The 24,813-nt window shown below is 42.3% G+C and overlaps 1 protein-coding gene across 4 annotated transcripts in view; it reads left to right on the top strand.

The window, feature by feature from the left end:
• CDC42BPA (CDC42 binding protein kinase alpha) overlaps nucleotides 1-24,813 on the top strand; it is a 235,779-nt gene that overhangs the window by 67,162 nt on the left and 143,804 nt on the right. For all 4 annotated transcript variants that reach the window (XM_063304306.1, XM_063304323.1, XM_063304317.1 and 1 more), the window contains exons 3-5: nucleotides 8,950-9,033; nucleotides 12,724-12,819; nucleotides 14,159-14,307. In XM_063304306.1, the coding sequence (XP_063160376.1) occupies nucleotides 8,950-9,033; nucleotides 12,724-12,819; nucleotides 14,159-14,307 (329 nt within the window). The remainder of the gene's footprint in view (nucleotides 1-8,949; nucleotides 9,034-12,723; nucleotides 12,820-14,158; nucleotides 14,308-24,813) is intronic.

The raw sequence follows: 24,813 nt of genomic DNA, 5'->3' as shown, positions 1-24,813 counted from the left end.
ACCTGCCCGCAGGCACTCCTTAGAGCAGGTGGCTGGCGTTTCCCGACGGCTGGTGTAGATCGGGCTCCCCCTCGCCCCCAAAGTAAGGAACCTCCTCCACTTCAGTTTCAGCTATGGCTGCCTTCATTTTCCTGGGTAGGGAGGGAGATTTCCCCGTCGGCTTCCCCAAACAATCATCAGACTTGCCCTTCGGGCACGCCGCCGCTCGGTGACCTTCCTTTCCACATCGGAGGCACTGCCTTTTCGCATAGCGGCGCTCCCTCTCCTCCTCCCAGGCACGTTGACCGGACTTTCCAGTAGGCGCAGCAGGGCGGGAACCCTTGCTGAGCCCAGAATATCTCATCACCTTCCTCTGAGCGAAGGTTTCATGGGCATGCTCAGCCTTCCCTGCCAATTGTATCCATTCATACAGGGTATCTGGGTCGTCCCTACCGAGCGACCACCTCAGGACCTCCGTGTTCAGACCGTCCTTAAAAAGTTCTATTAAGGTAGATTGGGACCAATCCTCAACCATCCCAGCCAGAGCCTTAAATTCCAGAGCATAGTCTGCTACCGATCGTGGCCCCTGGCTAAGCTCTCTCAGAACCCGTTTTGCCCTTTCTTTAGCTAACGGGTCTTCAAAGTGTGGCTTCAACGCCCACAGGAATTCTTCGAACTCCTCCAGCTCAGGGGCATCCGATTGACATAACTGCACATACCAATCGGCAGCCCGCCCCTTGTGCTTAGTGGCAATGGCATTAATCTTGGCTCTTTCTGAATGAAAATACGGTTCCCATTCATCCATATAACTCCTTGTGTCATGAGTAAGGATGGCGAGCAGGGGGCTCCCTTCCAGACTGTTAAGCGCATGCGCAGCACTGAGGAATTGGTGAGCCATTCCAAGAGGCACAGATTGGGACCGCCTTAACCTGCGGGGTTTATATGGCTGGGTTTTTCCCACGCTTGTTCAGTTTGTTAGGATTACTGTTATGTACTAGCAATAAACATTAGAGAACAGTGCCTTGCCTCAGAGTGTTTCCTGGGAGTCAGGACACCTTGCATTGGTAAGGAAGAATGATAGCTTAGTTGGATCTCCATCAAATTTAACTGTAAAGTCCTTAACCCCCACTCCAGGCGGTCCCTTCACCATAGCTGGGCGGTCGGACTTTCTTTTAGCTCCCAGGGATCTCCGCTCTCGAGGAGGGGACCTTGAAATACTCAGCCTCGGTGCCCTTGCCTCCTCTCTGCGCCGGGTCCTATTCCTTTCCTCCGAAGAAGGTGGGGGCGAAGAAGGAGACGAATGCCTATTACTAGACTCCTCTCTCCTCCTCTCCCGGGGACCCCAGTCCATTGACATTTTCTGAAACATAAATTCTAGTGACTCCAATTTGGCCTCCACCAGTCTTATACGGTCAGGAGTTTGGGAATCCTCCTTTCCCTCCTGCCTCACCACAGTTGGGGAACTCGGGTACCGCTGTTTCCAAGACGTTTTGGACGTCCCTGGTAGGGATCCCTGTGTTTCATCCCAGGTGACCAGTTCGCCTGGCGACTCGCCGGTCAGTTCAGGGGCTCTTTTACCTCCAACCTCCTCTTCTCCCAGGCTGGAGCTCGACACCTCCCGAATTTCTGAGAGCTCCTGAGTAGGGACCCTCTCTGTTCTTATCACCGTGGAGTCGGGTTCCCCCTTGCTCGATTCCTCGCTTTCCGTGGTTTGGGGATTTGGTTTGCTCATCGCTAGCACTTCTCCCTCACAAAATAAATCTGGAAAGGGGCTAACGGAAAATTTTTTGAGATTCTCAGCTTTATGTAAGGATTGCCTACCCTAATAGACTCAGACTCACAAGCAGGAACTTAATGATATCTGATTTATTAAATAATAGTATGCAAATACAGAGAAAGCTGAGAATGAGCAGAAGCGCGCCAAATACAAACTAAAAACCCTCGGCTCAAACGTAATCCCTCCCCTCACCCTGCCGTTGCAAACTCCCCCCCCCCCCAGGTGCTGGTAACCGTTTCTGCTGATGTCCTGGGAAAGGAACCTTGAACACACGAGATAGCCCAAACACATTCCAATCCAGCTGCTAACATATAACAATCCCACGAGATGGAATCCTCCTCCCCTCCCAGACGAAACACGCATCAGCCAAATGACATGCGAAACGTTACAATGTAACGGTAACATTGGAACGGTGAACATGACAGATAGGGTCCAAATACCTTGTGAAATATGCAATTCCACTTATAGCTATATTAGCTCTTAGGGAAGTACTGGATGAAATGACATTCCAACTCTAGTTTGATTTTTATGTTATGCTTAATTAACATGGGGGAATGCAAGTTTGAAAATAGCAAGACAATCTATTTGTTGGAGGAACTAGGTAGCGCAGAGTATATTCCATCCATCCATCATATTTATATAGCCGCCTGTCTCACAAAGTGTGACTCTGGGCAGCATACAATAAAACACAAATCATAAAAGCTAACAAAAAAAATTCTACAGTTAAAGACCAGTCAGTATTACTAGAAACAGAGTAGCAGAAGGAATTATTGTTACCAGTCGAAGAGAATATTTGTAGCTCAGGGTTGAACTGTGGAGTCCTTGGTGCTCTCTGAGCCTTGTTGTTTTCTTGCAGACGTTTCATTGCCAGACTAGGCAACCACTTCAGTGCAAAGAGGGAGTGGGCCTTGCTCTCAGTTTATATACCATGGCTTGCCCTGCTTGTGTTGGTAGGGGTGTTGTTCTCTCCTTGGGAGTTCTTTGATTGGGCTGTTGTTTGCTGCTTGGTTGATGTCCAGCCACCCACTATCCTCTGCAGAACACAATATCTTACAGAGAGGCCTGAACTACAACACCGAAGATGCAAATAAATTAGAATTCTTCGCAGCTCTAGAAGTGGCATTTAAAACTACAGGACTCACTACAGAAACCCAAGAGGACGTAAGACAGACAATCATACCACAAATTCAACGTCTGCAAGAAAACAACAAGGCTCAGAGAGCACCAAGGACTCCACGGAATTATTGTTATAGGCAATGCAGTCATCTCACTGATTTGCCAATTCCTTTAGATCCCCAAGCCTGTTGACCCAACCATGTTTGTGGAAGGATACCAAGGATGGGGCCAGTCTCACCTCAGAGAGGATGATGTTCCACAGGGCAGGTGCCATGGCAGGAAAGGCCCATCTCTTGGGTCCCACCAGATATAACTCTTTTTTGGATGGTACCCACAGCATACCTCTTCTGCTGGACCTGATGGGACAGGCAGAAGTAATCGTGTAGAAGTGGTCCCTCAAATAACCTGGCCCCATGCCACGAAGGGCTTTAAAGGTCAAAACCAGCACCTTGAATTGGACCCGGAAGCAAACTGGCAACCAGTGCAGCTTGTGGAGCAGAGGTGTAATGTGTGTCGTTCTAGAAGCACACATAACTGTTCACAGCGCTGCATTTTGTACCAGCTGAAACTTCTGAATACTCTTCAAGGGCAGCCTCATGTAGAGTGCATTGCAATAGTCTGTTTGGGAAGTGACCAGGGCATGAGTGACTCTGAGCAGAGCCTCCTGATCCAGGAACGGGCGCAACTAGCACACAACACGGAGCTGTGCAAAGGCCCTCCTAGCCACTACTGCTGCCTGCTCTTTGAGCAGAAGTTACAAGTCTAGGAGGACCCCCAGACTGCACATCTGGTCTGTTTGGGGTAGTGCAACCCCATCCAGGACCAAAGATGGCATAGTCCCTGAACCGGAGGGCCCCAGAATCCAGAGCCACTCAGTCTTGCCAGGGTTCAGCTGAAGACTGCTGCTCCCCATCCAGGCTCCCTCAGGCTGCAGGCAGCGGGATAGGACATCAGTAGCATCACTTAGTTCACCAGTGGCAGAAAGGTGTAATTGGGTATCATCAGCATTCTGATGATACCACATCCTGTGGCAACGGACAGTCTCACCCAACTATATACCATAGATAAAATCATAGCATTAAATGATTATTTTTATTGTTGTTTGTTGAGCTAATCAGGAATGTCGTTAATAGTAGTTAACTACTATATTAGTAGTTAAAACTGTTGATGTATAGATATGAGCTGGCAGCCCAAAGTGCTTAAAACTCCCTGCGATGTTAGAATATTAGATATGCACTTTACAAAATCAAAAGCCTATAGTAACTATTTATAAACAGTTGTTTGAATGCACTAAATTAGATATGCAAGAAAATAAGTCAAAAATGTTAATGGAACATCTTTTTGGAATCTGCTGTATATTTTTTTTAGACACATCTTTTCAGGAAGAAATTGAAGGGGCAGCTAATTCTTGCATCAGATTATATTGGCCCTAGATGGATGAAGGGAAAGAAAAAATTTCCCACAGTTGTACCTACGTAAGTTAGGTTACTGTAGCTGCATTAGTTAAGGCAAGGAAGCCTGAATAAATTTACAGTTTACAAAAATTGGTTTGGTAGGATTGAACTTATTTTAATCAAGGTAAAATTGTTGTTCAATCAAGCTTTATCAGCCAATGTATGTATGACTATAAATTAGAAGCTTTGAGCTGTGCTCTGTACATGGCCTTAATTACCCTTTGGAGGGGAAACATAAGGATATGAGTAAATGATTTATATTATCCATAGTTCTTTGGGTAACTGAAGGGTTTGATAGTATTTTCTGTATTTCCTGTAAAGCTGGAAGTACTGTATTTTCAGCTTTACTTTTTCTAATCCTGATTATAATTACTTTTCTCCTGTTGATTTTTGCATGTATTTGTTTTCAGATAATAGTACCTTGTTTATTTAGAGATTAGAAGTTTACTAAATAAAAAAAAGGAAATGGCTAAAAAAAAATGATAGTGTTATTCCTGTGTTTGGGTGTCTTATCAGAAAGTTGGTTAAACTGCAGCAAAACTGTCAGCTACAAAGTTTCCGGGACAGAAAGCCCGCCTATGTATAACATCTGCTTAATCAGCCTATCTCCCCACCCCCACCACCAATTTAAATCCTACATCAGTGTAGCCACTCTATGAATCTGATGAAGTGAGCTATAATTCACAAAGGCTTATGCCTTATAACACAATTTGTTAGTCAGACAAATTCCTTCTGATTTTTAGCTCGTTGCTTAATAATTCATTCTATCAAATCCTTGGATGACATTTGATTTACGGACATTTGGACTTTTTTTTTTTTAACATGGTGCTTGGTTGGGTGTGTGGCAAGAGGGCTTTCCATTGTTCGAATTTGTTGGCATGTTGTGGGTATGCGGTTGTTGGAGGTGTCTTTTGCTGTTGTGGGCAGCCAGCGGCAGGCTGGAGAGTCCTGGGAGCAGAAGGGAGAGTTGGGAGGAGCAGTGAGGGTGGGGGTGGCCAGAGAACAGTGAATCCCCTTCAGTCCCTGAGTGGCGACAGATGGGCAGAGTTGCCATGGGTCATGGCTTTCTGGCTTCAAAGGCTTGGAGGAAATCAGTTGGTGGCCGGGGGAGCTTGGCAGTGCAACGGATCAGCTGTTTTTGATACAGCTGGGGAGTGGTACATGGCCAGCTCTAACGCCTGATGGGTGGCATTTGGCTGGCTTTTGGAGGCCCAGCAGATGGGGAGGTGGGGGAGAAGGCAGGGGAGGGCATTGCGGAGGTGGTGGGCATGGGGAAACAGGGTGGGCTGCTCCCAGGGAAGATGCCCTCAGTGTTTAAGACTGATGCTACATTCTGACTGCCTGCATGGCTTTCCCCACAAGCATTGGGGTAGTATGAGGCTGGAGCCCAGAAAGTCTTCTTTTGTGCATATGTGAGGCTGTGTGGCAGTTGGGGGCTCTGGGAGTTTTCTGTTTTGCTTTTTCCATTTTTGCTGTTTTTATTGTCTTTATTGCTGCTAGTAAGCTGTCCAGGATTATGTTCCATGGGATGGGCAGCTATATAAATCTTTTAATTCACTTGTAAACCAGTTTTTTAAAAAAAAATAAGTATGAAATATAATATAGATTTTTTTCCTTTTCTTTCTTAGTTTGTAGTTTTAGGTTATTTAGGGTTGTCTCTTTTCTAATTTTTTGAAGTTTTTTTTTAAGTTTAAAGATTGTTTTGTGTATGTATAAAATTTTTAGAAAAATAAAATGATTTTCATAGGAAAAAATATAAATCTTTTAAATAAATAAATAAACTAGTTTATTTGCTTAATTTTCCATTATTATGAAAACTGAGTTAAATGTTAATTATTTACATGAATACATTATAATAAAATGTAATGTAATATAATATTTTGTTTTGTTCATGAGATAAATATACTTTTGAGGCTTCCCACCATTTTTCCCTTTTTTTCTTTTTGTATATTCAATAAAAATAAAATAAGCTGTTTTGCAAAATTACTTGGTTTAAATATATATATCTATGTTCTGTTTTGTACTTGTCTTTGACAGTTCAGTGTATCATAAAACATTAAAAGACTATAATTAAAGCTTGCTTTACAAAGTATGAACTTGTTACTTGAGCTCATGCTTGGACTAGAAGCTGATATATTAAAGACTTCTTTGTTTGGAATATCTAGGTTTGTCATCCTGGGAATGTATTTTAGTCCACATATTTTTAGTGTTACCACTTTTTAAGAGTACAGTAAGCATAGGCCTTAATTGTATTATATTAAAATAGGAAAAATTATCAATGTTGTATTCAGAATAAAAGTTCCCCGTGTCTTTTTTCTCCTGTCATTCATTTTAAGACTTTACATTACATTTATTGAAAGGCAATTATTTAATGTTAGCTATGCCTAAGGAAAGAATTAGTGGCAATGCTTTCACCAAAAATGCCCATACAGTACATACCAGTGTCACCATGTGTCCTTTGCTCCCACACACATATTTATATGTACAGAAATCCAGATGGCATGGAAATTAAGGGTCTTTTCAAAAGGTATATGTACATATATCATATTTATACTTAGTGCTTCAACAAAATAGGTAATGTTTATGTTTAAAATGAGAATTAATTGGTTTAGCCAATCAATTCCATTTCTAGAGGGCGTAAAAAGAGGTTTGGGGACCACCGCTGCTTTAGCATATGAGTAATTTTTTTAGTTTTAATAGTTCTGTAATAGAAATATAGAAAGCCATAAGAATGGGGAAATTATTATTCAGCTAAAAAGTGGGAAAGGGTACTATGGAAAAGGTATAAGTAGGAATTACTGTACACTAAGAAAATTCAAATACAGATGAGTAATGAGAATGAAATATGTAGATTGAGAGAGGAATAAGTATGCTGGTCTATGACCGAAATAGGATTGATTGATTGATTGAGAGAGGAATAATTTTCAGCTTATTTCTAGAGAATTCTGCATTTGTGATAAATGCTGTACTCTTCATGATTAGTTTGGAATTGTGGGCATGAGAATTACAAGGACATGGTTTAAGTATACAAAGACATCAAATTGGATATTCCCTGCTTAAGATCAGCTTATCCAAGAGTTGCAGTTTGGCCAAGCCAGAATTTCAAATTTGGTTGTTTCCAGTTTTAGCTGAGATAAATTATGGAAGAATCTTATAGGGTGAGTAGGGTAAGGCTGGTGCCCATGTATAACATCTATCCTTTGGTCTGGGCATAGACCACCCAGCCTGGCTATCTTGTGCCTAGAATATTTACACATCCCTAGTGAATTCACAGTAGACCACTTGCAGAACTGTAGTTATAGGTAAATAATACGTTTTTTCGTGATAAGGAACTGGCCTGTTCATTCTTTATGCACAATCCAAGAGAACAACAAAATACCTTTTTGGGAGCCATAATGCAAGTGATATCACAGGTTGCCAAAACCAGGTCCTTAGATTTATGTAGAGTGAGATAATGATTGCTTCATAGTGCAGATGAAAAGAAATAATGTTTAAAATGTTTCCCCATTTTAAGGAACCAAACTTGTTTCATGGAATAAATGGGAATCAGGTTTATCATCAGTTTTCAGATGTTTTAGCATCTCAACATGATACAGAAGGCTTTTTAAAACAAAGATAATCCCACACTTCATGTTAATATCAAGTCTATTATGTCAGTTGGTGTGATCTGTTCTCCACACAGGTCTTAAAACTAGATAAAGAGAACCGAATTAAACAAATGAGTCAAAAACATTATACTTGTTCTTAGTGATACATGATCCCAAGAAATCCTTATTGAAGAAAATGATCCAAGGCTACATATTTGTGTGTGGCAAAAGGATGTGAACCTTTGCTTTCAGTAACTGGTGTGTCCCCCTTGGGCAACAGTAACTGCAACTAAACATTTCCAATAACTGTTGATCGGTCCTGCACGTTGGCTTGGAGGAATTTTGGCCCATATCTCCTTAGAGAATAGCTTCTACTCAGGGATATTGGTGCACTTCTTTGCATGAACTACTTGATTCTGGTCCTTCTACAACATTTCTGTAGGATTAAGTTCAGGACTCAGACTTGGCCATTCCAAAACATTTTCTTCTGCTTTAACCATTTTGGGGTCATAGGACTTGTGTGATTTGAGTCATCGTCTTGCTTACATGACCTACTTTCCCATGAGCTTTAGTTCACAGAGAGATACTCTGACATTTTCCTGTAGAATTTGCTGGTACAATTCAGAATTCATAGTTCTGTCAATGATGACAAGTTGTCCTGTTCCAGAGGCAGCAAAACAGGCCCAAACCATTTGTTTATTTGGGTTAATCATTTGTTTAATTGGGTTATCTTCATCTAGTTTTAGGACTTGTGTGAAGAATAAATCAAAATTTAGGTCATATTTATGCAGAAATATTGAAAATTCAAAAGAGTTCACAAACTTTTAAGCACCACTGTATAGGAAGAATTTTTAAAATCCTAATATATTCTGTTCTGGTGAAACACAGGTATTGCACCCTGCTGAATTCTAAACATCTATATTTCTTCATAACTAAAATAAATTTTGAGATTATAAATGCATCTGTAATGGCATTCTGAGACATTGTGAATTTTTTTGATGGCCACATTTTGAAAAATTTAATTTTATTTTTACAGGTTGCTGTTGTGAAATTAAAAAATGCAGATAAAGTGTTTGCCATGAAAATATTAAATAAATGGGAGATGCTGAAAAGAGCCGAGGTAAGACTCAAGGAATGGTCAAGTAGCTATAAAGTTTGTGATTTTTTTTTCCTCTTTGAATTAGAATTTGACAAGCTTGATGAAAAACAGTTTATTGTTAAATGCAACATATCTCAAGAGAGTACTTAATATTACAGCATGTTGTCTTTTTTTTTTAGATTTTTTTTTATCCAGCCTTTATTATTTGATAAGTAACTCAAGGTGGCGAACATATGTAATACTTCTGCCTCCTATTTTCCCCACAACAACCACCCTGTGAGGTGGATAGGGCTGAGAAAGAGTGACTGGCCAATTCACCCAGCCAGCTTTCATGCCTAAGGCGAGACTAAAACTCTCAGTCTCCTGCTTTCTAGGCCAGCACCTTAATTACTACCCCAAACTGGCTCTCTTTTCATAATTTACTTCTGTTTGAATGTTCTGTATTAATCATCTTGTAAAAACAGGTTTATGATCCTCTATCAAGTTTTGATCTCTACTTTTTAGAATAAATATTTTATTTGCTCTACAATTTGTTTGTATAGAATTTTGTTGTTTATTAGTTTAGTCGCTTCCTGCTGCCTTGTTATTAGCAATGCTTCTTAAGGCCCATTCAACCTCACTCTTCAGGATGTCTGGCTCTAGCTCACTGACCACACCGTCAAAGCTATCCCCGATATTGTTATCCTTCCTATACAGGTCTTCTGTATATTCTTGCCACCTCTTCTTGATCTCTTCTTCTTCTGTTAGGTCCTTGCCATCTTTGTTTTTGATCATACCCATTTTGGCCTGGAATTTACCTCCAATGTTTCTAATTTTCTGGAAGTGGTCTCTTGTCCTTCCTATTCTATTGTCTTCTTCCACTTCCACGCATTGCTTGTTTAAAAATAATTCCTTATCTCTTCTGGCTAACCTCTGGGATTTTGCATTTAATTGGGCATATCTCCCCCTATCACTGTTGCCTTTTGCTTTCCTTCTTTCTTGGGCTACTTCTAGTGTCTCAGCAGACAGCCATTTTGCCTTCTTGGTTTTCTCTTTCTTTGGGATGTATTTTGTTGCTGCCTCCTGAACAATGCTGCAAACTTCTGTCCATAGTTCTTCCGGGACCCTATCTACTAAGTCCAGTCCCTTATATCTATTCTTCACCTCCACTGCATATTCCTTAGGAATATTAGTGAGCTCATATCTAGCTGATCTGTGGGTCTTCCCTAATCTCCTTAGTCTGATCCTAAATTGTGCAAGAAGAAGTTCGTGATCTGAACTACAGTCAGCTCCAGGTCTTGTTTTTACCGACTGTACAGATGTCCGCCACCTTTGGCTGCAAAGGATGTGGTCAATCTGATTTCAGTGTTGTCCATCTGGTGAAGTCCATGTATAAAGCCGTCTCTTAGGTTGTTGGAAGAGAGTGTTTGTTATGCAGAGTGAATTGTCTTGGCAAAATTCTATCAGCCTATGTCCTGCTTCGTTTTGTTCTCCCAGGCCATACTTACCTGTAATTCCAGGTGTCATCTGACTGCCCACCTTAGCATTCCAGTCTCCTGTGATGAAAATAACATCTCTTTTAGGCGTGTTGTCCAGTAGGTGCTGCAGATCCTCATAGAACTGCTCTACTTCAGCTTCTTCAGCATTTGTGGTTGGGGCGTATATTTGGATCACTGTGATGTTAGATGGCTTGCCCTGAATTCGAATTGAGATCATTCTGTCGTTTTTTGGATTGTATCCAAGCACTGCTTTAGCCACTTTACTATTAATTATGAAGGCTACTCCATTTCTTCTGTGGTCCTCTTGTCCACAGTAGTAGATCTGGTGGTCATTTGATGTGAAGTGGCCCATTCCAGTCCATTTCAGTTCACTGATGCCCAAAATGTCTATCTTTAATCTTGACATCTCACCAATAACCACATCCAATTTGCCCTGGCTCATAGATCTTACATTCCAGGTTCCAATGGTCTGTTGATCCTTAGAACATCGGATTCACCATTCACCACCAGCACCGTCGGCTGCTAGCCGTCCTTTCGGCTTTGAGCTAGCTGCGTCATCACGTCTGGGGCTAGTTGAACTCATCCTCTGTTCCTCCCCAGTAGCATTTTGACCATCTTCCGACCTGGGGGTCTAATCTTCCGATGGTATACCGACATATCTCTGGTTGTACTGATCCATTTAGTTTTCACGGCAAGAATACTGGGGTGGGTTGCCATTACCTTCCCCAGGGATCGCATTTAGTCTGACCTCTCTGTCATGACCTTCCTGTCTTGGGTGGCCCTTCACGGTTTAGCTCATGTCATCATTGAGGTGCTCAAGCTCCAGCACCATGACAAGGTAACAATCCTTTGCTGAAGAGATGTATGTATGTATGTATGTATGTATGTATGTATGTATGTATAGAATTAGAGATCTAAAAAACGTGATTATTCAGCTTATAAGCATTCAAACAGTTGTTTGATCACAGGGCAACAGGCAGATCAAGTTTCCAGTAATAAATTTCTTCTGTTTTTAGAATCGCTTGCCCTAAAGATTTTTGTACACCACATATGAGCATCCATTTTTGCCCATTTGGCTCAAGCTATTGGATTAGAATCATCTGCACAGCACCCAATGGATGGTTGGCAATGTCAGTTTTTGGACAAGAAATAAAATCATATTTGCTCTATTCCCACCTTCTTTTTTGATGTTGCCGAAGCAAACTGTACTGTGGGAAGATGACCATCACTTGCTTACTTGACCTTTGCCCCTTGTAGTGGTTTAAAACAAGACAGAACCGGCCCCATGATTAAAGGAGGTGTTTGACTCACAAAAAAATACTTCTGCCTAAATTGATTTAATTTTTAATCAGGAAAAAAGCCTGTTACATTTCTTCTTTGTGTTAGGTTTAGTTCTGGTGGGATTCTTACATGGTGGTTCTGATTGTAACCAATATTAATTCTATTATAGCAGTACAGTACAAGTGTCCTAACAGTCAGAAATCACGCTGAGACGAGGAGTAGGTCTCTAGTGTTTATTACTGCTACATTAAACGGAATCCTAACAAACTGAAGAAGTGTGGGAAAAACCCAGACAGATAAACCCCAAAAGTTAAGGCGGGTCTGATCTGTGTCTCTTTGAATGGCTGCTTAATTCCTCAGTACTACACATGCGTTTTCCCCCCTGGATAGGGGCCCCCTCCTGCTCGCCATCAGTACTCATGACAACAAGTCATTCAATGAACCCAACTGTTGATAAATTCAGAATAGAATGATGCAGTATCCTAATAATTGTCTTTTTTCCTATATCATAGGTAGTGATTAAGATGTAGGAAGAATGCTGTTCTGATTGTGCTACATTTACTATTTATGCAGAATTTACGATGTGGCAACCCAAGACAGGGTGTTTTTGATATTAGTACCCTGACTTGAGACATTACTGAGCAATTATTCAACTAGACTTTTAACTGAAACTATGTAGCTGTGTTTCATAATTCTTGCTGTTCTTTTTTTGAATATGCGGTTGTAGCTTTATAAGAACTAATGTTATAGTTTTATGATTTTAAAAGTAATGTTATTACTTTAACCATATTTTAGATCTTCTCTACGTTGGGTTATCATAATTGTAATGAAAAATTAATTTTATAAATAACAATCTTATTGTTTCCTAAATCTTCAGTATTATTGTTTAAGTAAATAAAATTATAAATGACTACATATTACTTATTATTATTATTATTTGTCTATCTTTTAGACAGCTTGTTTTCGAGAAGAGAGGGATGTTTTGGTGAATGGAGATAACCAGTGGATTACAACATTGCACTATGCCTTCCAGGATGAAAATTATTTAGTGAGTAATATTTAAATACAACCTTTGAATATAATGTCTGTTTTCAATTTACCTGTTTACTTTTCACTGATAACTAAAATAGTTAAGCGGTAAGTATTTAGTTGTTAGTTAGTTGTTCCTATGAATGGACAAAGAGGTGTAACTTCTGTATTATCTGTACAAGATTTGACAATTTAGAAATGAGTTATCCAAACACATGATATTACTTCTGGCAGGATGCTTTAATTCTGAATAAATGGTGATTTAAAAGCCATAATTTGCCAGCTTCTCATAGCACAAGAAGTTAGCCACTTGTGAGGCACTAATGTGGCCGGACTGCTTTTTAAAGAGTTATGGTTGAATATTATGTATGAATGTAATTACAGTTTTGAATATCTGGCCATCTTAATCCCTTTTTTAAAAAATCAGTATAGTCAAAATACATCAGATCTTAGTTACGCATGATCCCAAGAACTGTAATGGGAATGGATTTTTTGTAAATTAGCTATATGCTTTTAGAGTTGCCTTTTTTGTATAGTTTTGAAGAGGAGCATGACATTTCATGCCTCACTCAGGTTTTACCAATTCAAGCTATTAGATATTGCTGTGCTTTACTTTTGTATTTTGCAGCAGATGAGGGATAGACATGGGGGAAGAGTAAGCCACCAAAGATTATGTTTTTTATAGCAGGGCACTTCTGTAGTGTTTTGCTCCAGCATTATTGCACTTCCAATATACTCTTTCTGTAGAAAAAAATTATTAGGGCTGTACAAAGCCTTTGAAAGAAGTGTTATATAATGAACAGGAGTATATACAAAGCAACCACTTCCAGAAGATTTACCCAGCCCTAATCATTCTATAGAGATCCAGTTTGGTCTAGTGGTTAAGGCACCAGGCTAGAAACCAGGAGACCGTGAGTTCTAGTCCCACCTTAGGCACAAAGCTAGCTGAGTGACCTTGGGCCAATTGCTTTCCGTCAGTCCTAGAAAGGAGGCCATGGCAAACTACTTCTGAAAAACCTTGCCAAGAAAACTGCAGAGTCCAATCAAAGGGAATATCTGTAGTTCAGGGTTGAATTGTGGAGTCCTTGGTGCTCTTTGAGCTTGTTTGTTTTCTCGCAGACATTTCATTGCCTAACTAGGTAACAGTCGAGCAATGAAATGTCTGTGAGAAAACAACCAAGCTCAGAGAGCACCAAGGACTCCACAGACTTCAGAGACTTGTCCAGGCAGTCTCTCAGAATTGGACACAATTGAACGGATTAAAAAGTCATTCTGAAGAAGCAGCTCTAGGTCCTATCCAATTTGTTATACTTACTGCACATTTGCATTTCTATCAAAATTGTTTTCTGTATTCCTAGTACCTTGTTATGGATTACTATGTTGGTGGAGATCTGCTTACCTTGCTCAGTAAGTTTGAGGACCGGTTACCTGAAGAAATGGCTCGCTTTTATTTAGCTGAAATGGTGGTAGCAATTGATTCTGTACATCAACTACATTATGTCCACAGGTAAATTTTATCAATAGATTATATTTCTCATTATGAATCAATCTTTGCTGTTTTAATTGAAGTGGTGTTTCTAAAGAACTACAATTCTTAAAAAGTAGCTTAATGAGGATGGCATTTTCTACTAATGTACACTCCTGTTGATAGAAATTAAGGAGCAATTTTGTTGAAGTTAAGTCTTTTAAAAGTACGAGCCTTTGCTAAATCATGCTGCAAGTCATTTATAGCTGTAGGCATATATACAAGTTTTTCATTCATATTTCATTAACTTTATTTTCTAGAACAGGGTTTCTCAGCCAGGGTTCCTGGGAACTCTAGAGTTCCGCGAGAGGTCACTGGGGTTCCCTGGGAGATCATGATCTATTTAAAAAATTATTTCAAATTCAGGCAACATTCTCTCACAGTGATGAGCAGAGATTGAACAAAAATCTAGTTACAATTCTTTCTGAGCGATCTTAGTCTGCTGTAGGACTGTGCTTATTTGGTTGAATCCATTCTTAATTTTTGACACGAGATAGGGGAGACTATTGATAACAAGTGAACGCTTTATTGCAGGAAGGGAGGGATATATTGAAGGAAGGGGAGGGAAAGGTACATTTTTCAAGACATTAATGGACTTGTTGAACTTAGTCTGTGACGTCAGTCTCCCAACCACCCCACGTCTTTTCCCTGTGGTTTTCCTGTAGTTATTTTATCCTGTTAGTTTAAGTAAATTTCATGCACATTTATTCAGTCATGTCTGACAGTCCAGTGTGCCAATTTTTGAAGAGGAGGTGTGTGAGAGAAGAGGAGGATTCTAGAATGGACAATACTGATAAGTTTAATGATGATAATGATAATGAAGAATTTAAATCTTCTCTGCATCGATGGACTCCAAAATAGTCCATCTTTACAATGAAAGCTATTTATCAGTGGGTTTTACATGGACTGATGATCCAAGTTGCCCTATTCTGTTGTGCCTCATCTGTGGCAAACGACTTACAATTGCAGCAATGGCTCCAGCAAAATTAAAAAGACACTTTACAAACCACAGCCATATGACAAGTAAGAGTTCTGATTGTTTTAAATGGCTATTGGAATCACTAAACGGAGTAAAGCTTTTGTTAATAAAATGGCAGTCATTGACTTCCGGTGGGGACATGGACTGAGCAGCTGTGCCTGTGGGCTTAGCGGGTGGAACTGACAACATGGCAATTTTGGGGGGGCTCAGGCAGGTTTTCCTGAAACCCAGGAATGTTCCCTGGATAAAGGAAAGTACCTGGAATCACCCCATCTGTCTTCTGGACGGCTGCTTGTATCCAGAAGATTGCAAATAGCATTTCGCATTCGACTGGTAAGAGCTTAAGCTAGGAGGCTGGGACGTCATCATTTTCCAAGCTGCACTGTAGCCTTAAAGGGACACTAAGACTGGCCACCCCATTTCTAAATCACCCAATTTATATATATATTTTTAAGTATGCATACGCTAAGAGAGGCTTTCTACAGCAAGGAGAAGATGGCTGTCTTGGTGCTTATCGTTATTTTTGGGATTACTTTTTAAAAAATTCTTTTTTAAGTTTTGGAATTTGTTTTCCTTCCAAATATAAAGGACGATTGAGAGTAAACAATTGTCTTTCTGTTATTATTTTTGTATTAAATTAGCATTTTCCTGCATGTTGAATTGGCTGATTTAAACCTTCAGCTTTCTGTTTCTACTTTCCATTGGGAATTGTCTGCCTATCTCACTTTCACTTTGTGTAAACATACTTTGAAATTTTTCCATATCTTTGACTTTCACTGGTTAAGCTCCTGGGGGCGCTATAATCTATTGCTTGAGACATGGAGGATTTTAAACAGATTTTTTTCTGACTTCCATCAAGATTTTAAACATCTTTTCTGACTCCTATCAAGTTTTTATACAAGACATTCAGGACATCGTGGAAAGTATAAAGTCTAAAATTTGTCATCTGGTTGGGGATGTAGTGGACGAAACTGAGGAGTTCAACAGTGATTGAAATGTTTCTTCTAAAAGTGAGATTGGGATTTCTGTTGAGATGCTGGATGAAGGTCTGATAGTGGAGTTGGAGAAATTTAAGGGAGAGAGAGATGTACAAGCAATAAGTGAAATTGACTTTCTGGTGGAACGTCAGGAAAAAGAAGGGGTCATTATGAATGGGAGGTTTTCTGAAGAGAAGTTGGAATTTTTGAGGGGGGCAGATGGGCTGTTCAATTTTTCTAAGAAAAACGTTCTGTGCACATCGTGGGGATATGTAAATGCTCTGGTTTATTTTGAAGTGGGATAAGGGTTAAATAATGTTTATCTGGATTGCTTTTAGGGTTTGACTTATGTTATTTGTTTTTAAGGATATGGATTAAGATTATTAGTGTATTAAAATGTTTATTTGGATGGTTTTAAGAATTTGATTTAAGGTCATTGTTTCAAATTGCTTTTTTGGGGTTTATTAAGATTAAGAGTATTAAAACTGTTGTATTATTTAGTATAATGGCAGACAATTTATGTGCTTTTTAGTTTGATTTTTATTATAGTAGACAGAAATATACAGAATAGTAGTAGGAAAGGAATAATTAAATAAGTGTTGTTTTGCAGTGGAGAGTTGTTTAGGAGGTTTATATGAATTCTTTTTTCTTTATTTTAATATAAGAGGAGGGATAACTGTACTTAGTAATTTTTATAATATGCTAAAAGGGAATGATTTATAGAAATAATGTGATTTTGGTTTAATATAGAGTTAGAGATTGATTATGGAAAATTTTTGTATATCCTTGCTGTTAAAAGTCAGAAGTCACATCTTTTTATAATGTTGGAAAAAATATATATATTGTGTTTTCACACCTTTAGTTTTTCTTCTCTTTTTTGTAGTTTTTTTAGTTTTTTTGTAGTTTTTATCTTTCTCTTCAAACTTAATAAAATTTATAACAAAAAAATGGCAGTCAGTAAAAAAGCCCAAGAAGCAAGTTTATTTATTTATTATTTTTCAAATTTTGCCACCGCCCATCTCCCCCCAGAAGAATTACTTAGTAACAGAACATTTAATTTAATTTAATTTAATTTTCACATTTGTATGACTGCCCAACTCACAAAAAGTGACTCTGGGTGGCATATTATTAGTTATTACACAGCAAAGGAAGAGTCACGCTTTGGGTGAGGAGGTAATCATGCCAGCGTGTAAAATAATAGTGGGAAAAATGTACAAGAAATTGAAAAGGCTCCACTGTCAAAAAGTACAATACGTCAGCATACTGATTACATGTCACATGATGCTGAAGAGGTTTTATGTGATAAACTGAAGCACAACAGCTTTTCTATCCAAGTTGATGAGTCAACAGATTTCACCAATAAATGTCATGTTACGGCATTTGTAAGATTTGTAAGTGATGGTGAAATTCAAGGAAACTTTCTGCTGCGAAGAACTACATTAAACATGCAAAGGCCAAGATGTATTTAACATTTTGTTTTCGTATCTGGAAACAAAAAGTCTTTCTTGGAGGAACTGTGTTGGCATCTGTACTGATGGTGCTCCATCATTGGTTGGCTCCATGAGAAGTTTTGTCTCTCTTCTAAGAAAAGGAAATCCTGATGTTGTCACAACACCCTGCTTTCTTCACACAAAGGTGTTTGTCGCGTCGCGCGACCAGTCCTTCGCCCTTCGGTCTATGGGATTCCCTGGGGGGGGAATGAGCTAACGATTCCCTCGCAAGGGTGAGGTCGAAAAAACAACGGTAGGTACAGGATTCTTTTGTGGTGAGAGACGCTACATCTCAGGAGGATGCTGGTACTGCCTCCTGCGTGCCACGCCCCCACCTCCTTTTATTCAGCAGTTCTATCAGGGCGGGGGAGTGAGTACAAAGAGAATAGGGAAATACAAGTCATGCCCTTATAAGGGAATATACAGCATTCTGAGGCTACGTGAGAGACGTGCAATCTAGCTGTGCAGTAATGGAGTCAGGTTCGTCACATTTCTACCTTTTTTATTTAATTTGTCCTCCCCTCAGAGGGTCTGAGTCGGGGAGCCAGGGACTCTTCAGTCCAAGGAGACCCATCCCAGCGTCCTCTTCCGGGGGGTAGTGTGACTGGGGGTCCTTGTCCATTTCCGATTCACTATCAGAGGACCATCCCAAGAGTGGTGCTTTCTCCATACCTACAGCAGTGACCAGGTGTTGAACAGCAAGCTTTGTCTCGGATACCTCTGAGTCCAATGTATGAAGTCTCTGCTTTAAGAAGCGGAGAACGCGACCCAGCACACAGGGGCCTATGGTGCATACGAGAATCAGTAAAAGGAGGGGCCCCAACAGAGTGGACAGCAGTGTGGTTAGCCACGGAGAAATGCTAAACATATTTTGATACCATGACATGGATTGTTGGCGCTCCGATTCCCTTGCTTTTAAACGGGAATCTAGCTCTTTCATAGAGTCCAATACTACTCCTGAGTTGTCGGCATAAAAACAGCAGTCTTCCTTTAGAGCAACACACAGTCCCCCTTGTCTGAGGAACAGAAGGTCGAGACCCCTACGATTTTGCAAAACCACTTCGGATAGAGAGGTAAGGGAATCTTGTAGCGCCACAATAGATTGTTCGATGGCGCGAAGGTCAGCGTCAATGGTAGCACTAAGGTGACGCAGGTTCTGATCATTGACAACAAGGGCTGACACACCGGTGGCGGCTCCGGCCGCACCTAAGCCCAGTAGGACTGATAAAGTTACAGCAGTCACTACTTCGCGCTTAGCTTTGAGGGGGTAATGAGGGGGCTCTAGGATGGAGATAAGTTCGTCAGGGGAATAGATGGAGATTTTGGGGAGTAGGAGCACCTGAATACAAAAGGCGTTAGTTCGTAACAAAGTATCACCATATACACATGCGGTGAGGCCAGAAGAACATGCCCAAACAGAGTTGTTCCCAGGGATAAAGTATTGCCCTGTCAATCGGGCAAAGATATTATCAGAGGTAGTGTAGAGTACACCGTAGCCACCATGGCCGGTGTAACCGTTGATGTTCAAGCGATTTTTTGGAAGATAGAGGGCACAGTGATCATGAGAAGAATTAAGGCAATATTGAGTATAGTTAGCAGGAACACGGCCAAGGCAGCAGCCCTGCCCTATTATAGAGGTGATAGTCAACGTGGTGTTTTGCCAGCGGCAGGAGGAGGCTGAGGTAGAGTTTCGGATAGGGTCAGGAGAACCGACTGCTTCATAGAATGGTGGAGAGGAAGACAAACAAAGCCAACATCGAGATGTGTTAGAAGCGGTGTGAACAAGGGAAAAGGAGGAGTTAAGAAGAGAGACAAGGGGTTTTTTTTGTTTGTTGAGGGGTTTAAGAAAGGTGGAGTGAATGTCGTCGGCATTGGGCCCAACAGGTGGGGACTGAGGGAGAGTGACCTGTCGTTGAATGTAGAATATGTTGCCATAATGAAACCCGGGCCATGTGCCATACACACGACCTCCCCATTTTACACCTGAGTCCCAGGCATTCCTCTGAGCTTTTCCTGCAGCAGTGAATTGTACAATAACCGGATTACATCTATTCCAACCCCCCTGTCCTGCCGCATTCTTTCTGGTTGCGGTGCACCTAATGTCCTTTCTCAACCGAGTGAGAGTGATGTAATCAGTCTTATATGGAGGGGTCCAGTCGATGTAGCCGGTGGAAACGCAGGACCAAGATTTGCAAAAGTAATCTGCTAAGCCTCCGCAGTCGTGCACGTGATCAGGGCTGGTGTCATGTCCTGGGCACACGTACAGGGGATAGCTTTTAATGGCGGAGTGGCTGGGCTCTGGGGTGCCGTCCAGCCTCCTGTAGGCTGTCACTCCTAGAAGCATTTCTGCAAAGTCAAAATATAGGTTAGGAAAACAAGATATAATTGGGCTATAACAGGAGGAGGTATTTAGGGCCTGACCCAAGGCATCGCGGATTGTCCAGGTGATACTGTAAGGGCGATGCGATTCCTGGGCGTCGGAGGCCAGCAGGCGTCGTCCCTGCCAACGGGCGGGCTCAGGAAGGGAGAGTTGAAACAAGGTGAGCGTAAGGCGAGATGAGGTGGCGAACCCCTTAATTAATTTTGTTATTTCACAGTGATATTGTCCTAGATCGGTCAACTGTACGTTGGTGATAGCAAGGGTAGTTTGGCGAAAGTGATAAGTGATGGAATAGGAATCGCCATCTTGGAGAAGGGTGTTGTTGCGGAACCAGCGCCAGAAGGTGCCTTTTCTTTTGATGGGAGAGCGTTGAAGACATTCCATGGCGTTGGATGCTGAGCTGCGGCCGATGGTGGCAGGGTAGCGTAAACGATGGGTTCGAATGAGAGAGGTTGTTTTAGGGTTCGTTGTGAGGGGAGCAGAGATGGAAGAGAGATAACAGAGAAGGAGGATCAAGGAGGTGCTTGTCAGGAGGCTGCCCATGATATGGCCGGATACAGCGAGCAGGAACCCAGAGCACTCGATCAGGAAGTTGCACAGCAGCGTAGCCTTTTCCCCAGGTGACGAGTTGCGCAGGGCCTTTCCACTCAGGGCTGGGCAGTTGCCTAAAATAAACAAGGGGACGGGAAGAGGGAACTACTGGCTTAGAGAAGTGTCGAGATGCGGCCGTAGCAGGGGGGGTACCGGTAAGATTAAGGAAATTTAAGGTAAACAAGGTGAGATTAAGGAGATTTTGTAACATCGGGAGGCTCGGGGGGCCTAAGGCCTTTTTCCCCGTTTGCCGATCAAGGGCATTCTTTAGGGTCTGGTTAGCCCTTTCCACAATAGCCTGACCTTGGCTGTTGAATGGTATACCGAATCTGTGGGTAATGGACCACTTACGGCAAAACTCAGCAAAGGGAGTGCTGACGTAAGCAGGGCCATTGTCAGTTTTCAAAGTTTTGGGACATCCCGATGTGACGAAAGTGCGAATACAATGATTGATTACGTTTTTCGTGGCTTCTCCTCTTTGCAAAGCTGCCAGGATGAATCCCGAATAAGTATCCACAGATACATGGATATACTTCCAAGGTGCAAAAGAGGGATAATGAGTGACATCCATCTGCCATGTGTCACAAGCTTGGACACCCCTGGGATTAACTCCCTCAGGGATGCACTTTGCCTGCAAACTGCAGGTTGGACATTGTTGAAGAATGGCGGTAGCTTCTTGATATGTAATGCCAAATTGGCGCACCAAGGCCTTTTTATTTTGGTGGAAATAAGCATGGCTGTCCCCTGCTAAAAGCTGCGGAGGAAGAGGGGAAGAGGCCATAATTTTGCAAGCCTCATCTGCCATGTGGTTGCCTTCGGACAGGAAACCGGGTAGCTGTTGGTGGCTTCTAATATGCGCTACAAACAAAGGGGATGTTCTGTCCTTCAGGAGAGTTTGAAGCTGCAAAAAAAGCGTCATGAGAGAGGGGGGGGTAACAGGGGAAATATATGCATCAAACATGGCCACAGCCATTTGAGTGACATACATACTATCTAATATAACATTCAAAGGCTGTTCTGGGAAAAGAGACAAGGCTAACAGAAAAGCGGCTAACTCAGCCTGTTGGGCGGATGCTTGTGGGGCTGTTAGGCGTTTTTGCCATTTGCGATTATTTTGCCATATGCAAGCCCCTATGGTTTTGGAGCCGTCTGTAAAAACAGTGAGGGCTTCCTTGAGTGGCTGCTGAACGAACGGCGAGGTTAGTGTGAAGGGTACTGTTCGCAACAGTTGCAATCGAGGATCAGGGGGAAGATGGCATGACACCTGGCCACACCAGTCCTCCAAGGCATCCTGCAATGCAGTGGAGTTTTGTAGGAGGGGTTCCCATTGAGTAACCTTAAGGGGAATGTACAGGGTGGAAACATCCAGTCCCATGAGGGCTCTAATCCTCTTCCGGCCTTTCTCAACAAGAGAGGCCATTTGTGCTGCTCTGGTGATGATGGATGTCTTAGGTGTGTGTGGCAAGTGTAGCCATTCTAAAATATGTAGATGTTTTTTATCAGACGTTTGGACAATGATGGCAGTCAGTAATTGATGTGTTGAAAGAATGGCAAGAGAGGGTGGTTTGTCAGTGAGCGCACGGTCCACCCATTGGGTCGTAAGGGCGGCATTAACCTGTTGTAGGGCATGCAATTGTTGTTCTGTAAGGTACACCTTGTCAGCTGGATTTGTCAAACCCACTAACGCTTGGAATAAAGGTGATAACATGGGTGTAGTTAAAGCGAGGTATGCGCGGGCCCAGTTAATGACCCCCAGACATTGTTGTAATTGGACCAAGGTGGTCGGCTGGGGAAGCGTGAGCATAGGTAGAAGTGGGGCAGCCGTGGAGGCTAAAACTTTGTGGCCTAGATATTGCATTGGGTAACGAGACTGGACCTTTTCTGGTGCAATGTGTAACCCTGCCGTTGCTAGGGTGGCTAAAAGAGTAGGAAAAGTTGTTTGAACTGTCCCTTTCGGGCCCTCAGCAGCGACTAAAATGTCATCCATATAATGATACACAAGAAAATGCGGAAATTGGGATCTATAGGGTTGCAATGCTTTATCAACAAAAAATTGGCACATTGTGGGTGAGTTCAACATGCCTTGTGGGAGGACCTTCCACTGGTACCGAGCAGTAGGCTTTGAATTGTTGAGCTCCGGTACCGTAAATGCAAAAATAATTCTGTCCTTTTGTGCCAAAGGTATGGAAAAAAAACAATCCTTGAGGTCTATTACAATGAGGTCGTGTCCTTCCGGAATCAAGTTGGGGTTGGGAAGTCCACACTGCAAAGGTCCCATGGGCTGAAGGATGGTGTTGATAGCCCTAAGATCCTGTAGGAGGCGCCATTTGCCAGACTTCTTTTTGATGACAAATACCGGAGTATTGTATGGGCTGGTGGAGGTTTCGATATGGCCTTCAATTAACTGCTGCTGGACCAGGATATGTAAGGCGTCCAGTTTCTCTTTGGTGAGTGGCCATTGATCAACCCATACCGGCACAGAGGTTTTGAGAGAGAGAGAGAGAGACCCTAAAGGGTCCTGCAAAGCCATTAGGGAAGTTGAATGAAAGCGTGGAACTGTGAAAGCAAGTCACGGCCCCATAGGTTGCAGTGCAAAGGCAAGATATAAGGCTTTAGATAAGCTGTAATATTAGAATGAGCAGTCGCAGCAGAAAGCCAATAAGAGCTGACCTTAGCGGCCTGTGCTCCGCCTACTCCTTGCACCGAGGAGGCTTCGGCGAGAGGCCAGGAGGAGGGCCATTCAGCGGAACGAATGACAGAGACGTCGGCGCCGGTGTCAATCAAGCCTTCGAAAGAGCGACCATTTAGTGTGACAAGGAGGGTGGGTTTAGAGGTTTGGACTGGTTGCTGCAAGGCAAACAATGATGGCGTATCAGGAGAAGGGAGAAGTATGAGCGTGGCGACAACTGTTCCTTTATCTAAGGAAAAGCACCTATCTCCCACTCCTGCCAGAGCAATTCGTGTCAGATCTGACGAGTCATACAAGTAGGGAGCAGCAACCATTCCCTCAAGCGTGAGCGAGGAGTTGGGAATGAGCAAAGCAGGGGTAAGAGGGGGAAGGGGTTTATTCAGCGTGACAACGAGAGGAAGGGAAAGGACAGCCCCCGGATCGTCATACAAAAGATCCTCTGCCAACTCCACAGGGAAGCTGGTGATGGGTAATTCAGCCTTTGGGGCGGGGTTAGCTGACAACCCCCGATCTAGTTTCCCGAAGGCTGGTGAAGGGAGGAGTTGTTGCGACATTGCGAGGCCCAATGGTAGCCTTTGCGGCACCGGGGACAAGGAGTTTTGGGTTTGGAAGGGGGGGGCGGCCCCCTTTGAGTGGAAGGGGGCGCACCACCTCCCCCGGGTGCACGGCACTGATTCTTAAAGTGGCCCGGCTTCCCACAATTGAAGCAATTTCCATGACGAGTGACTGCGAGGGCTTCCGGGGAATGGAGCTGAGGGGAGGGGTTAGTAGAAGGCAGCGAGGTGGTAATGGCGGCAGCGAGAGCGCTCACTTTGTGAGAGGTGGTACCAACGATTCTGCAAAGTTGCAGGAAGTCTGCAAGTTTTATACCCGGTTGATTGACTGCGGGTTGCAGAATGGTCTGGCAGTCATGATTAGCGTTAGAGAAAGCAAGTTTCATTAGCAGCTCTTGTTTAGCCGTGGCATTATCAATTTGTCGGTCTAAAGCAATCTGAAGGCGACTTATGAAGGAAGCGTATGGCTCATTTGGTTCTTGCATAATTTTCAGAAACGTTTGGGTGGATTGAGAGTCGGAATCATCCACTCTTTTGAGAGCATTCATGGCGCACATGTGAATGATAGCAAAACTACGACGGGGGGAGTTCTGTTGCTGGACTAAGGTTGCGAATTGTCCCTTTCCTAATAATTGATCTGCGGTCACCCCTGCGGGAAGACCTCTTCTAATTTCTACTTCCACCCCTTTGTCGTATTCAGATTGCCACACAACGTATTGCGCCGGGGTCATAAGCATAGAAAAAAGCATTTTCCAATCATACAATAACATAACAGTGTTAGCAGTAACTAAAGAGTCTAAAACTCCCCTAGTAAAAGGAGAGTGCAAG

The sequence above is a fragment of the Candoia aspera genome, chromosome 1 (genome assembly GCF_035149785.1).
Source record: "Candoia aspera isolate rCanAsp1 chromosome 1, rCanAsp1.hap2, whole genome shotgun sequence".
Lineage (NCBI taxonomy): Eukaryota > Metazoa > Chordata > Lepidosauria > Squamata > Boidae > Candoia > Candoia aspera.
The sequence above is the reverse complement of the archived record's forward strand: the minus strand, read 5'-3'. Positions and strand labels throughout refer to the sequence as shown.